We start from the raw sequence: 16,700 nt of genomic DNA, 5'->3' as shown, positions 1-16,700 counted from the left end.
TGCTCCACCCACAGGTGCACATGGTACGTTTAGCATCTAATGGACTAGCTAGGAACAACTATCAGGATTTTGTCAGCTGCATTCCGATTGGCTATCCACATTTCCTCGTATACACACTTCTGTACAATAGTTTTAATCTGTCTAATGGGAAACATAACGTTGCAAGCACTTGTGATCGCAGCATTGGGATTTGAACTTAAAACCTTAACAGAAAATTAATTTTTTTGGTCACAGCATTGGGATTTGAATTTATAACCTTAACAAATAATTAACTTTTTTGGTCACGGCATTGGGATTTGAACTTATAACCTTAACAGATAATTAACTTTTTTGGTCACGGCATTGGGATTTGAATTTATAACCTTAACAGATAATTGATTTTTTTTGGTAACAGCACTTGGAATTGAACTTATGACCTTAACAAAAATTTACTTTTTTGGTCATAGCATTGGGATTGGCACTTACAACCTCAACAAAAATGAACTTTTTTCGTCACAGCATTGGGATTTGATCTTTTACCCTTAACAGAAAATTTACTTTTTTGGTCACAGCATTGGGATTTGACCTTTTCAGAGAATCTGGAGAAATCCCTGTACGCAAGGGACAAGGCTGACGGTCTTTATAATAAGATCTTCAGGCTCTCAGCCAGAACTGCATTGAATACAGGCATGATTCTGTATTGGAAATCACTGCATGAGCTCAGGAACACTTCCAGAAATCACTGTCTGTGAACACAGTTCACCGTGAAATCCACAAATGCAAGTTAAAGCTGTATCATGCAAAGAAGAAGCCATATGTCAACATGATCCAGAAACGCTGCTGTCTTCTCTGGGCCAAAGCTCATTTAAAATGGTCTGAGACAATATGGAAAACTGTTCTGTGGTCAGGTAAATCAAAATTTGAAATTCTGTCCTGCAGACTCAAGAGGGGAGGGACCATCCAGCTTGTTATCAGTGCACAGCTCAAAAGCCTGCATCTCTGATGGTTTGGGGTTGCATTAGCGCCTATGACGTGGGCAGCTTACACATCTGGAAAGGCACTATCAATGCTGAACAGTATATAGAGGTTTTAGAACAACATATGCTCCCATCCAGACAACGTCTCTTTCAGGGAAAGCCTTGCATACTTCAGCAAGACAATGCTAAACCACATACTGCATCCATCATCACAGCAGGGCTTCTCAGAAGTCCGGGTGCTGAACTGACCTGCCTGCAATCCAGACCTTTCACCAATAGAAAACATTTGGTGCATCATGAAATGAAAAATCCAGCAAAGAAGACCCAGGACTGTTGAGCAGCTAGAATCCTACATCAGACAAGAATGGGACAACATTCCTCTCACAAACTCCAGCAATTGGTCTCCTCACTTCCCAGACGTTTACAGACTGTTGTTTAAAGAAGAGGGGATGCTACACAATGGTAGACACGGCCCTGTCCCAACTTTTTTGAGATGCGTTGCTGCCATCAAGTTCTAAATGAGTTAATGTTTTTCATGAAATAGTAAAACGTCTCACTTTCAACATCTGATATGTGTTCTATGTTCTATTGTGAATAAAATATAGGTCTATGAGATTTGCAAACCATTGCATTTTGTTTTTATCTACATTTTACACAGCATCCCAACATTTATGGAATCAGGGTTGTATTGTCTCAGAATAAAGTAAAGAGAAACTAGGGGTGAATGGAGACAAAAATCTATCAAATGCGGGACATGCACTAACAGAAACAAACAATTTCGGGACCCAACTGAACATAACACTATTCAGACAAATATTCCAAGCTCAATTTGAAGGAGAAGACTGACAGTGCTGTTTATAGATTCAGACACAACTCAAGAGCTTACATTTTCCTCCCAGTTCAGTCAGGAAGTGGCTAAAATGGAAACAGACACATGGTGGTGCAGGGAGATTGGGCTGCTGCATGTTTCCTCAGTCCAATTATGAGCCTCGTCTTTTCAGCTTCACTGGCCAAACAAAGCTGCTTACAGAAGAAGCTTGCCTTAATGGCTTTCTGTAGCCGTTTGGAAAATCGATTCTGAATTCGTCTTAGATCACCACTTAGACAAGCAGGTAAAGTCAAGTCACTAGCTGCATATAGAGCTGAGAGTGGAAGCTGTTTTAGGGTGAAGGAGTCACTGGGGAGAGAAAACAAGATAAATACCTTTGACGTCTCGAATAGTTCATCTCCAGTAGCTCTCAATCCATGCTCTTGGGACCTCAGGAGCGGAACATTTCTGGCTTCCCTGCTCTAACACACCTAATTCAACCTATCATGTAATTATTAAGCATTTGAGCTGAGAGAGAAGAGCGGTGGACTGCAAAGTATTGTTGTAACCTCAACCTGATGCTCGTCTGGCCAGCAAAAGGCTTTTTTCATCATTAATTGACATTAGCTGATATGTCTTTAATAGCCTATTAGTTTTATCTGACCTAGCTTTTCAAATTCAAGTTCAAGTTCAGTGGTCTGCTATGAGTTGAACAAATGGTTTTAATGATCCTACATTGTTAATGTTTATTAAATTACACTGTTGACAGTGGGAAGCCCTGAGGGGCAACTTGTTGCATTTGAATTTGCCACATACTGCAGTAATACTCGTATTTCATTGTTAAATGTTGTTAGGAAACAATACGATTTCAGATCTTAAAATTCTCAATGAAAAACTGTCCAATCAGAATTTGTTTCTCTGTAGTAGATTCCAAGTGATCTCTCCCATTGGTTAGGCCTGCAGGAGCTGAACTGTAGGCCTTACATGTTTGATTAACTACTAACATTATAAAGAACTGACAATGAAATAAACCAATGATGTTTTGATTTACAATAAGTGGGATAAAAAACAAACAAACAAAAAAACGCCACTATAGGCCTTCTGGAAGTTCTAGATATGTCACTAACTATGAATACTGCTACATACAAGGTGAAATATACACCGATCAGGTATTACATTATGACCACCTCCTTGTTTCTATGCTCATTGTCCATTTTATCAGCTCCACTTACTATATAGGTGCACTTTGTAGTTCTACAGTTACAGACTGTAGTCCATCTGTTTCTACTTTGTTAGCCCTCTGGACCCCCACAGAGCAGGTACTATTTGGGTGGTGGATCATTCTCAGCACTGCAGTAACACTGATGTGGTGGTGGTGTGTTAGTGTGTGTTGTGCTGGTCTGAGTGGATCAGACACAGCAGTGCTGCTGGAGTTTTTAAACACCTCAGTGTCACTGCTGGACTGAGAATAGTCCACCAACCAAAAATATCTAGCCAACAGCGTCCTGTGACCACTGATGAAGGACTAGAGAATGACCAACACAAACTATGCTGACACACGAGTTGCTGTCTCTGACTTTACATCTACAAGGTGGACCAACAAGGTAAGCGTGTCTAATAGAGTGGACAGTGAGTGGACACAGTGTTTAAAAACTCCAGCAGCACTGCTGTGTCTGATCCACTCGTACCAGCATAACACACACCACCACCACAACAGTGTTACTGCAGTGCTGAGAATGATCCACCACCCAAATAGTACCTGCTATGTGAGGGTGCATGGGGGTCCTGACCACTGAAGAACAGGGTAAAAGGGGGCTGACAAAGTATGCAGAGAAACAGATGGACTACAGTCTGTAATTGTAGAACTACAAAGTGCACCTATATAGTAAGTGGAGCTGATTAAATGGACAATGAGTGTAGAAACAAGGAGGTGGTCATAATGTTATGCCTGATCGTTGTATATATCCTCTATAACAGCATCCAAAACTAACTTTGAGAACAAGTATTCGAATACCCACTAATCACCAAGCCTGCAAATTGCTGTTCAGGCCAGCCGTAATTAAGGTTTATTAAATATTTATTTAAAAGATAAATAAATAAAATGCTGTCCACATCTTCTTATCGGTTTATCTGCTTGTTTGTCCCATCTGTCCTGTGTGTCTGATGTCGATCTATGATGTCAGCCTGTCTGTGAACACTTTGGGTGCGGTGGGAGGAAGACTATTCGTGTTTATTGCTGACTTTTCCAGTAGTATTTGTCCCTAAATATGGAGGTGGTGGTGTGGCCAGATAAAAAGCAAATCTATTTCAGATCAATTAACAACTTGCAGTTTGATGTAAGTGTGTGATGATTTGTGTGTGCCATTTGCATGACCAAGCGTGAGACATTAGCTTCGTTACTTGTTAGCTACATTAGCTTCTTATCCCCAGTGTAAAAATACAGATGCAAACAGACGTGTTGGCTGATCAACTACATTAGGGGTAAAGTGGGAAACTTTTATTACTTTGATTTCTCACCAAACTATTTCCTTAAGGCAGAAAATCTGAAGTTTGAGTCCTGAGTTGTAGTGATGAAGAGTCTGAGCAGGGAGCTCAGAGCAGTCGGGAACAGTTCTGCTGACACAAACACACGTCTCGCTCCTTTCGATGTTTCGCAGAGAACTTAATTCAATCATTGTCATATTGATCCTGGCAGCAGCCATTCTCCCGACACTGTCCTGGTGTAACAGTGCTTGTGTTTAGGAGACTAAACGTTATTGAACTTGCAATAACTCCAGCCATTTCCTACATGATATTTGGCAGCCTCTAAGCACGGGCCTCGTTTGCTATTTAAAATGCACTGAGTAAGCACAGAGGCACACACCTGCACGATGGAAGATGTTTAGTGCAAAGACTGCGGAGGCAAATTACAAGGTACATTAGCTCCCTCCCTTTTCTGCTTTGATATTTGGGAGTGAACATCATTTAGAATAAGCGGAGTCATTTCAAGGTTTTGCTGTTAGAGGCTTGAAATTGATTGATCCATTATTATTACTGAAGAACCATGCAGAAAACACCAACAAGAGATTTTTCTGAATTACATTAAATAATACAGCATTGTCCTTGGGTTACTTTGCCACAACAGCATCTAACAGCATCTAATTTTATTCTGTGATGAATCTGTACCCACTACTGTAAACTGAGTTTGGTAAGATTTTCGACTGTTAGGTCAAGATTTGATTTGGTTTTCTTACAAACCCATTTCCAAAAAAGTTGTGACGCTGTGCAAAACGTAAAACACACACACACACGTCCCCAAACCGCTTGTCGTAAAACAAAAATGTGCAGGTTATTTAAGCCCTATATTTCATTGACAATAGTACAAAGACAACAAATCAAATGTTGAAACTGAGAAATTGTATTGTTTTTTGAAAAATATATGCCCATTTTGAATTTGATGCCAACAACACGTTCCAAAAAAGTTGGGACGGGGGCATGTTTACTACTGTGTTTCATCACCTCTTCTTTTAACAACACCCTGTAAGTGTTTGGGAACTGAGGAGACACTGCTGTAGTTTTGAAAGTGAAATGTTTTCCCATTTTTGCTTTCAGCTGCTCAACAGTTCAGGGTCTCCTTTGTCTTATTTTTCATTTCATAATGCACCAAATGTTATCAGTGGATAACAGGTCTAGACTGCAGGCAGGCCAATTTAGCGTCAGGACTCTTTTAATACAGAGCCATGCTGTTGTAATATGTGCAGAATGTGGTTTGGCATTGTCTTGCTGAAAGAAGCAAGACCTTCCCTGAAAAAGACATCATCTGGATGGCAACATATGTTGCCAAAACCTGTATATATATCGTGCAGTCTTTCACAGAGGGGTGAACCCCTCCTCATCTTTACTTCTGAAAGACTCTCTTTATATAGCTAATCATGTTATTGACCTGTTGCCAGTTAACCACCAGGTGTTTGTTTAAGCATTACACATCTTTACCAGCCTTTTGTTGCCCCCGTCCCAACTTTTTTGGAATATGTTGTTGGCATCAAATTAAAAATGGGCATATATGTTTTCAAAAAACAATAATATTTCTCAGTTTCAACATTTAATATGTTGTCTCTGAAGCATTTTCAATTAAATATAGGGTTCAAATGATTTGCACATCATTGCATTTTGTTTTTATTTACATTTTTCACAAGCGTCCCAACTTTTCTGAAAATGGGGTTAAAAGCACTAGCTATATGCTACATAGACTGATAGACTTAGCTTGGATGAATAAAAGTTTTCAAATGGAAAAAAAAAGCTTCCAGGCATATATTAAGCTCAATCCAGTTCAGACTCTTTGTCTCTTCTTTGCCTGTCTGTCTGTCTGTCTATCTATCTAACTATTTATCTATTTATGTATTTTTTGCTGTGATCATACCAAGTTTTTCACTTACGAGTGGCTGAAAACGAAACTATTGCAGAAACGTTCCCAGCCGTTTCTGGTTTTAAACCAGCATTAGCAGAAACAACATGTTCAAAACTTAGAGAAAGGAGCAGCTGCTGTGCATGCATGACAAAAATATAAAATCAAGGTGTATTTATGACTATAATATAGTTTCATATGTAGTCCAGAAAAAAAGTGTGTTTTCCTCTGTGTACATATCAAAAATAAATGGGAGGTTGATCAAATTATATCATATACATATCATGTACATATCAAAGAGACTTTCAAATGGTCAGAAAAAAGTATGCCAAAATACAAAACACGGTCCAGAATGCCACATTATGTACATAGTACCAAGTAATTTTATTGTACTATTATCTATTAAAATGCAAAGATGTCATTAGTCAATATTCAACATTACAGCACTCCTGTCAAATAAGAACTGGACAGAGATGACATCCCTAGCAGATACTGAAGATACGGAATAGAAATAGTAGGGATTTATGGATATAGGAATTACGGGCCCACTTTTGCATGTACATTTATGCGGCTGCCAATCCATAAACATCTATAAAATGTAGAAATTGGGGCTTCATCTATCTGGATTTGTAAGGTTATAAATGCAGTAAAATGAATTAATACAGATATTTTTTCACAATATCCCAGCAGTTCCTAAACATTCTGCTCTTCAATAAATACATAAATGTCAGTTTGAAAAATTATTCAAATTTTAACATCTGTCTGATACCAATCATTATTGTTTAAACAAATATCTGCCATTACTGATACGATTTTGGCATCACCGTTCATTCCTAAGAAACAGTTCTCATACACAACTGTTAATCCTTAGAGCTGTTTTCATCACTTATCATAGACTATAAGGTGACGAATCAAGCAATGGAAGGAGATGGGAGATGACCAAACGTGGGCGAGGAGCAGGCGTCTGGGAGGACAGGGAGATGTAAAATGGCTGATGGGTTGTCCAAAGGCTGGCACCGTAGTGTAGCAAATGGTTACCGCAGACGGCAGTGTGGTGCCTCGCATTCAGCAAGGGAGGAGCAAACGTCCCCAGGGAAACGCGTTAGCTTCAACATTATCATTTACACAGCACAACACAGATCTGTTTCATAAACACATTCCTCTAATTACATGGCATACATTAAGTCATGCTGAAAGATCCTGGTGCTCCGTGAGCTCTCAGATACACACGCTGGCTCGGAGCCCCCGGTCTGTAATTAGCGGTAAATGGCTCTGAGTGAAAGACGCAGAGATACAGAGTCTTCTACCTGAGAGTGCAGGTGTGCAGTAGAGCTGCACAATATATTGTTTGTTAATTAATTTTTAGCCCAATACTGACCTTTGAAACACAGACATCACAGGCGGCAATATGCAAATGAGCCCTTTAACAAGTCACAAAAGTTATTATTGTGTGATGACCAAGCTTGGACTTTTCAGACGGGTTTCTGTGGGAGTTTTGAAGGATTAAGAATTATTGATGTGATAAATTTGTTATGCTTTTCTGAGTACGTCCTGGGTGTCACCAGATCACTGAACAGCTGCACCAGATCACTGAACGACTACACAGATCATTAAAAAGGCAGAGTTAAGGACTATTTGGATGGGATCGAGGAGGTGGGGTAATGCCAGTTTACCACAGGACGTCTGTAATATTTAGATCCAGTTCGGATCGAGTAAGAAATCTCGGTATAAATGACAGAGATGAGAGTGGCTACTAGGCCTGAGTAATAGGATGGAAACTGAATATCGTCGATGATGGACAAGTAACCCCATGGTGTTGTGTAAAAAGTGGTAATCGACATTTTGGGAAAAGAACTGAGAGAGAATAAGAGAGTAATTTACCATTTAACAGCTTGTGAATATGGAAAATTGTGGAAAATATATATATATATATATCTGTGTGTGTGTGTGTGTGTGTGTGTGTGTGTGTGTGTGTGTGTGTAGAAAGAGAGAGAGAGAGAGAGAGAGGTTAAGAAGCTGCCTGTTAGCTCTCTCTGCTTTGCACTGTACTGCTAGCTTTACTGAACAGCTCTTCACCTTCTGCTTATTTTACTTAACGCTAAGTTTAGCTTGAGTGAATGGAACTCAAAATAAATGCCATCTTGCTTTCGAGCTTGCTTCAGTGTGACTCGCTGCGATAAAAGAACAAGCTAAAGTGACTGGATATATTACCTTAGAGAAAGTTAGATACTGTTCTTCTGATGCCCATCTATGGCCAGGAAACGGGATCAGAAAAAGGTCATTAAAAATAATAATATGTACTTATAATGTTCTATTCAGTTTAACTGTTAAAACACTGAGTTATAATGGGGCCTTGAAAGTTGTTAGTCTACAGTAGAGTAAATTCCACACTGTCTCTGCTGCGTGTGAGTAAAATCTACAGTATTTTCTGGTGTGGCTTTGAAAACTGCTTGCAGTCTGAAGTTAAATTTGAAATATGCTTAAATCTGCACCAGGAGAAGCTCATGAATACATATACTTGCAGTAATGTCTATTATAATGACAGGTTAATTTTTTTAAAAGATGCTGCGTTACTCAGTGTTACTTACTTAATATGTGGATTTATTACAGATTTCTGTTAAACCAGTTAATGTTCAAAAAAAAGCATCTGCACTAAAAATAAAATAGTATTTAGGTCTAAGCCGCAGTGGACAATGTGTTTTTTTCGATATTTATGATGCTCATATTTATCATGCTAATTATTTTTAGATAACAGCCAGGCCTAGTGGCTTCTCAATTTACATACTGCCTTCACTCCAGAAAAGAGAAGAAAACATTTTGAAACCGCTATTCCGTTAACCATCCGTCTTGTGTCATTAACGTTATTATTAGCTCTGGAATTTACAGCCAACAGTCCACATCGCCGCATAAAATCAACCTTTGTTCTATCATTTTTTTCATGTTTTAATGTTCTGAGTTGCACATGTGAGGTAGGACAGTAACGTTACATATTGACATTATTTTAGCCATAGAGAACACAAATAAATGCTTCTTCGAGTGCTTCTATACTTCCGAAAATCCTTTTCCACAAAATATGATGGTATTTTACCAACATGATGATTCGCACAGGATTAATAATCTGGTGTTATTTCTACAGCTCGTTTTATAAAGATAAATGGTGCTGTAACCGTAAAAACGGCCCTCATGTAAAACTAATCCACCCTGAATAGGGCTACAGTCATGCATAGTTTTGCAGATGGCTTCATGTTAGGAACACCGGTCTAAGCTGGTTTTCTCTGTAGGAAAAATGAAGGATGCTTTCAAACATGAAAAATCAAAAATATTCCAAAACTACATTTTATCTTGTTCACATTCTCCCCGCGAGTGTCACTGGATGCTCTGAACTACAAGGTCATTTACTAGTCAAAATAGTAATGCTACATACATGCTACAAGTGAGCTAACACTCCTGAGCACTGAAACGGTGTTGCATTAAAGTAAGTGAATCATATCATGCATTGTGAAAAAAAAACAGATATCAGAAAGTTGCATTTTTTACCCAGCACACATCATATTTTGATATGGTATAAAAATAATGCAGGCCCATCTTTAATCATTTCACATCAGTGTTTCACCAATGAGTTTGTAGTGTATCATGAGGCATATCACGATCATAATATGTAGCAATTTAATCACAATATGGCATTCTGTATACAGACACACACGCTTTGCTGCGGGAAAACAGAGGCTGTGTGGATCATCTAGGGAACAGAGGCGTTCCTGCAGTCTCGGGGGACGGGCACCGCAAAACCACTAAAAGCTCCCAACAGACTCTCCGTCAGAGCGCCGACGCAGACGAGAAGCTGTTTTTCTCCTGCACTGTTTTCTGATATAAGATCTCTGCAGGGCCATTAGCTGTCAGAGTGGCGCTCCGGCTAAAAATACCAGCCAAACACGAGCACAGCCAGGCTGAGTACAGGTACGGCTATTTACAGCACGTCTCTGTAGTCTGTTAAAATTACTCAGCCTTTGACGCTGCTTCAGACACGGTTAAGACCGGCATCTCAAAGCAGGCATCAACACACGGGAGCTGGCTGTAACATGTTCCTGCTGAGATTAAGCAAATTCTTAATGTAGAGGTAGACAGTACGGCAAAAATACATCACAATAATTCAAGAGCTTTTTGCGATACACAATATGCCACCAAGGACCAGTAGTGCCACATTAAAAAAACTATGAATACAATTATTCGTATTTAACGTTTTATGTTCCACACTGCAGTAATTCTAACTAAAACAGGACTAATTATTAGGATCTTGTCTCATTACGAAGAAATATCCCTGCGTAAAATTACGGTCAAGGTGAAATTAAACCTGTTCTTTGGTGTTTTTGATTGGGCTACAGACCCAAACAGTGCAATCATCACAGTACAGGCTCGATTCTGACTAACTGCTGCTCTGCTGAGACAAGTTTAAACGATAAAAAACTAATGTTTGACAGAGCAAAAGGCGAGTGAGTGACAGAAAGCCGAAATTGAACCTGTTCTGTGGTGCTGTCACATTCGCTCCTCTGGCAAAGACCTCGGAGACTCCCAGCTGTCGCTGCTGGCCTGAGGTTGCACCTCCTCCTGAGGCTGGTGTGCTGCTGCCAAGTCTGGCAAACACCACAGGATGGTTAATTCTGAGATGTGATCTTAGATTAGACATACTTTCTCATGAGACGGATACTTCTCTACTATAAATGCAGCATACCGCCTCACCCAAATTCACCAACTGCCCCTTGTCGTCTGGCTTAAATGTTATGTCGACAAATTCGCAACGTAACATTTGGTTTAGGAAGTAGCTCCGGGGCCTTTGTTGAATCTAATAATCAAACGGCTAGTGTCAAATGTATGGGCATTATCATATAGGAGAAGTGCAGTCACTATAAGGACTTGCAGTTAAAATCTAATTGCAACTGTTTACGTTTTGCCTCTGTCTTAAAGTCAGTGTATTGTGTGTGTATGTACTCAACTGAACATTATCTGTAGATATCAAAAATACACAAGCCTAGAAATAATTAATAATAATCACACACACAAAAGAAATTCCCTGTACGTTTAATGGACTGTCCCTGCCCCTCGCACGCAATGCTGAAGTGACCAGCAACTGAAAACTTTAGTTTTTCCAGAATCCCTTGAACACAGAATAGAAGACAGTCAATGGTGATTACTAAACAATGATTAGTGTGTTTATATTTCATATCACACACTTATACACTACTATAACTTTCAGCAGCAAAAAAAAACCTTAAATACAAATAAAAAGAAAAAAGAGGTCAACTTCACGGTAGGCATTGTGTTAATACAGTAATCATCACAGCCCTACTAATTATGCTCTCTTTGTAATGAAACATGCCGTCAGTCAGTGTTTTTTAAGTACTGACAATATTCACAATATGCTCAGGAGTGCTTATTGTGAAATTTTGTGACACAATTCATCACGATAATGATTAATATCATCATATTGTCCACCCATAATTTGATGTTATGCTGTTTTTGACTAAACCCAAAAATCTGAGAGCACTAGTGAAAAACCTACTTTGCATTCTTTTCTAATTTAATACAATTTCTCAATAAAAATTTTATTATCAGTACAATTTGAGTGAAAAGTGCAATCTTTGGTATTTTAACACGAATTTCATAATTTCCAGTGCGCACTCGAGCTGGCATGAAGTCCACAAGTTTGTGCAGAAGCCTCTGATGAGCAGATCAAATTCATCTGAGAGTCTTCTGAACACAAGCTTCAATAAATAAGATAAAACAATCTGACCTTCTTGTACAAAAGCTTGCCTTGGTCAGTCAAATCTGCTTTCATTTCTGACCTAGAAATAGTGCAGAATCTTCAGTATTTCTTTTTCAGTTTACTTTTTCTTTGCTTAAATTTTTTTTCAAAACTCTACAACTTTTTTTTTCTCAGTTCACATGTGAAAAATGTGTAGTATGTGTCTAATTAGTGTATCTATCTAAATATCTCCTCATGGTCCAACAAAGAACGAAGATCTACACTATAACTGAATCATAATCCTTACTGTATGTCTAAAAGAATGCAGACGCCCCTTCTAATTAGTGAATACAGCTTATTTAAGGTGCACACACTGCTGAATATTTTTTATAGAAAATTACTTACTAATAGAACGGGATGCTCTGGTGCAGCCGCACATGAGTCTAAGGTCACCGGGCCCCCTGCCAAAGGGGTATAAAGCCCCCTAGTATTGATCTGTGGAGCAGTGGAACTGTGTTCTCTGGAGTGATGGAGCTCCATCCAATACTTTTGGGATGAGTTAAAGTGATCCAGAACTCATCATCCAACATCTGTACCTGACCTCACTAATGCTCTTGTGACTGCAATCAAATCCTCACAACAATGTTCCAACATCTAGTGTAAAGCCTTCCCAGAAGAGTAGAGGCTGTTACTGCAGCAAAGGAGGCCAAACTCCCTGTTAATACCCCTGGATTTCAGAAGAAATGCTGGATGAGCAGCAACAGTCTGACCTCATGGCAGTGAGAGGACAAGGTAAGTCACCAAAGACAAAACAATCAGTCATCATTCATCATGTATTTCCAGCTTAGAATGGTTTATAATTGAGTAAGGCTGTTGATTGCAGAGGGTCTAAAGGCAGGTATCAGAAGTAATGAAAGAGATCAAAAACTGGGAAATGAACACACTGAGCTCCTATCAATAAACGCACTTTATGAAATCCCAGCCGTGGAGACCAGCACACCAGCCGCATCTCGCTTCCCTTCTGACTGCTAACACACCAGCTTCATTTCACGTATTGTTGCCGTCATATCAAAATCTTTGTCCTTTACATTGTGTGGATGTTTTTTCAGATCTGGGACAATAGAAACGGCCCAAAATTGCTTCTAAACATAAAGAAATAAGGCAGAAAAACTTACAATGATACAATAAGAATCGTGTGGAAAAGTGAAATAAGTAAACACATCCTCTATACCACATGTGTCAGGCTCCAGTCTTCACGGGCCAAAACACCACATACTTTAGCACACTGCTTTATTAAACACACCTGATTCAGCTCATCAGCTAATCAGCAAGGCCTTCATGAACTGAATTCAGAGCATATGATGAGGGTAAACACTAATCTCTGAAGCATTTTGTTGTTTATATTTATATGTATATTAACTCTCACATTTCATATTTGTTATATTTTACATCGTTTTTTCTTTTAATAACTTAGCAAATAAACAGGAATTGTGCACTAAATTTGCCATATTTAGGTGTGATCTCTGAGGAGGATGTGTTACCTTATTGTTTATTTATAAAATCAAAAAAACATGTCATTTGTCTGGGGGTGTCAAACTTTTGCACTTGCATAGTTTTATATTAGATGATGTTGATGCCGAGCGATCTCTCAAACCAATCAGAATTACTGCAGATTTTTGTCAGCAGCTCTTTTTCACAGCCCTGCCCCCACACACAAACCAAAGGCTTTAATTTGCTTTAACCACGTACCAGTGGTAGCTAGTACGTGCTTAACTTTGGCTTTAATAAAAATAAATGATGATAATTTAGTTTGTTGGCTAGCATGACTCAGATTTCGAATATGTATGTGTATTTATATATATATATATATATATAATACTTTTTCGCATTTCAAAGCCACCTAGCCACAGTACTTTAGCAAATTCTAACAGTGTTTGGATGCTTGGGCAAACTCCTACAGGGCGTTAGTCACTAACGCATACCACCATGGTTACCATAGCCATTTCTAGTCTGATATCTCACACAGATTTAACATCTAAACAGATTTAACTAAAATAGAAGCAGGAAAATCAAAAGCTAAAATTACTATGAAATGACCACACAGTGCCCATTAGGCAGTGTTTATTCTAGTTCACCCTATTTGAAATACTGTTAGTTCAAATCTAAGTTTGGTTCATGATCAAGTCACAAATCTTTAGGATTATTGCAATATCACGCAAAATCATAACCTCACATCAACCGGATCTCACTACGATGTGTGAAAAATGATCAGCGGGCTTTCTGAGAGAATCATTTTGAAGAGTAAACACATTCACGATTCAGCTTTTGGTTAAAGTGTACCTCTATCACTTCATTAGGAAAACAGTTGTAAGTAAAGCAAGAAAAGGACTTCCGTCCAGGAGGCCTGAGTGAAGAATGAATAACAACCGCTTTCAATCGCGAGCTCCTGAAAGCATGAACAACTGACTTAAATAGCCTATTTTTATGCTACCACTTCATGCAGCTGCTCTGGCATGCTCCAAAACGAAACAAAATACACACTTCAGCGATGCAGCACCCCACACTCACATGCGGTATCAAAACCCATTTAACACCTGTGTATAGGTGAAAGAGTACAAGCAGTAGGCGGATGAGGGTCACTCACAGCCAGGATGATTTGCAGGGAGCTGTGGGCCACCTCCACATACTGGTACTCCAGCACGCAGCCCGCGATGCTGATGTAGCGGTGGTCTTCTGGGGCCCAGGAAGGAGGAGGGGTCACGGGGGTCACCCTGCAGCCTGGGCCATTCTCCATCCACCAGGAGCGATGCATGGAGATGTTGAAGGTCATTATCAGGTCCGTGTCCTGCAGGTTAGAGAAGCGGCTGTGAGAAATACTTCACAGAACACTACAGCGCAGTCAAGAGGGGCGCTGAGAATTCACTCAACACCATCACACACAGCAGTGGCCTCACAAACACATATATGTTTGGCTTTTTTTAGTGTCTTAGCTTTTTTCTCTCATGTGAAAGCAAGTCATTTTCCAGCCATTTCAATTATGCATTCCAGCTCAGGCAGAGTATTAACACTAACTCTGACAGACTGAACAATGTAGGTCAAACGGAGTGCACTCTGCAAAATTCTAATCAAGCTAAAATCAACACGTTTCACCAACAATCACAGTCAGAATTTGCCGCTCACTGGGAATCTCCATACATTTTGCCTTTAGACTAGTCAAACTAATTCAGCATGTCTTTAATTCACTGCCTTTAACTATTTCTTATGATAAGGTTAATATTCAGACAAGGACAGTACTATGTGGAAGTCAGAGACCACCTTTTCTTTATTTAATTTCCAGACACAACAGCCATTAAATACAAGTAATTCACTTTTAAGAAGATATTTCTGAGGATATTAGATTATCTTGTATCTTATCCCCTCAGAAATATCTCCTGAAAAATGATTATCATGTGCTTATTAGCCATTTTGTCTGGAAATTAAATAAGTGAAGGGTAGTCTATGAGCACTTAGAGCTTGAGTTCCACAGCTCCAATTTTGGAAACTCAAGTTCTAAAACTGATTTTGTGCCTTCAACATGGTGGTGGTAGTATGAGGGAAGATTGTTTGAGGGAGGGGGGGAACTCTGAGAACTTGGGCTGGAGTTCTGGGCAGCTTCTGCCTGTAGCTAGAAGGCCAGACACCCCCCTCATAGCTGTAGAAGGACTGACATAGAAATGAGGAACAGGGAGGAGATGGGGTGGCAGTGGGGACTGCGGACCCTATGTCACAGGGACAGAAGGTGAGCGTGTGAATCTATAGGGCATTACACTGTAAAATGTTACAAACTTCAGTACTACATTAAAATATTCATTAAGAATTGCCTCCTAAAAATCATGCAAGACCTGGCAGACCTCCAAAACTGTCTACTAACCATCAGATAAACAGTACTTAACCTTTCATCGTTTGAAGATCTCAACATCACCGAACATGTTATGAACAGGTTATTTGGATTGGTAGAAGTAGAAAATATAACCAATTTCTAACACTGAACTTTGGAAGTGTGGAAAAATATTCCTGCAGATTTCTTTGGAAAACTGAAAGCAAGTCTCCTGATATGAATGGAAGATGTAGTAAAAGTAAAGAGTGGACAATTTTTTGGCAAATGCATTTCTTCTTTTTTCTCCTGACTCATATTTAATAGACATTATGGCCGGAAATTAAATGAATCTAGAGTAGTCTCTAAATTTTACATAGTACTGTACATTCATCTTTTTTATTTTAGAAAGAGAGAATGTAGCACTTGCAGAGCTTCTGTTCTATTTGATCATTAATCAATTTAAAAGCTTTGCTTAACGTCATGTAGCCCAATTATTCACACTGTTTGATTTGGGTGTCTCTGTAGACTTTTCATTTTGAGCAGTACAAGAGATCCACAATAAGCAAAAGCGAGGCAAGTCACATTTAGCTTTCTCATGGCATTAATTCTACAAACAAGTGGTAGAATTCCCATTTCTCCCGTCTCAATATTGCGCTTTTTTGTGCCAGTCTCGTCTTTAATGATCCAAAGTGCTGGCTTGGGAAGTGTTAGTGATACCCCAGTTTCATAAACAGTAGATAGCTCACCAGGGCTGTGTGAGCAGTGCTGGTCCACTTGAGTGTCCTTACATAGCAGTGTTTCCCTTACCATAAAAACATGAGTAGGCGGAGCTGCCCAGTATCTCAACAACCCGCCTACTAATCCCAGCGACAATTTCTCTTTTCCTCAGCAAACAAAAAGGCCTACTGCGACTGCAACAGCAAGACACTGCTCATTGGCTAGAAGAGCAGGAGCAT

General features: G+C 39.3%; 1 protein-coding gene across 1 annotated transcript in view; it reads right to left on the bottom strand.

The window, feature by feature from the left end:
* Positions 1–16,700, bottom strand: part of nkain2 (sodium/potassium transporting ATPase interacting 2) — a 249,044-nt gene that overhangs the window by 58,304 nt on the left and 174,040 nt on the right. The window contains exon 4 of the mRNA XM_036582117.1: positions 14,533–14,733. Within this exon, the coding sequence (XP_036438010.1) occupies positions 14,533–14,733 (201 nt within the window). The remainder of the gene's footprint in view (positions 1–14,532; positions 14,734–16,700) is intronic.

The sequence above is a fragment of the Colossoma macropomum genome, unplaced genomic scaffold (genome assembly GCF_904425465.1).
Source record: "Colossoma macropomum unplaced genomic scaffold, Colossoma_macropomum, whole genome shotgun sequence".
NCBI classification, from domain to species: Eukaryota; Metazoa; Chordata; class Actinopteri; order Characiformes; family Serrasalmidae; genus Colossoma; species Colossoma macropomum.
The sequence above is the reverse complement of the archived record's forward strand: the minus strand, read 5'-3'. Positions and strand labels throughout refer to the sequence as shown.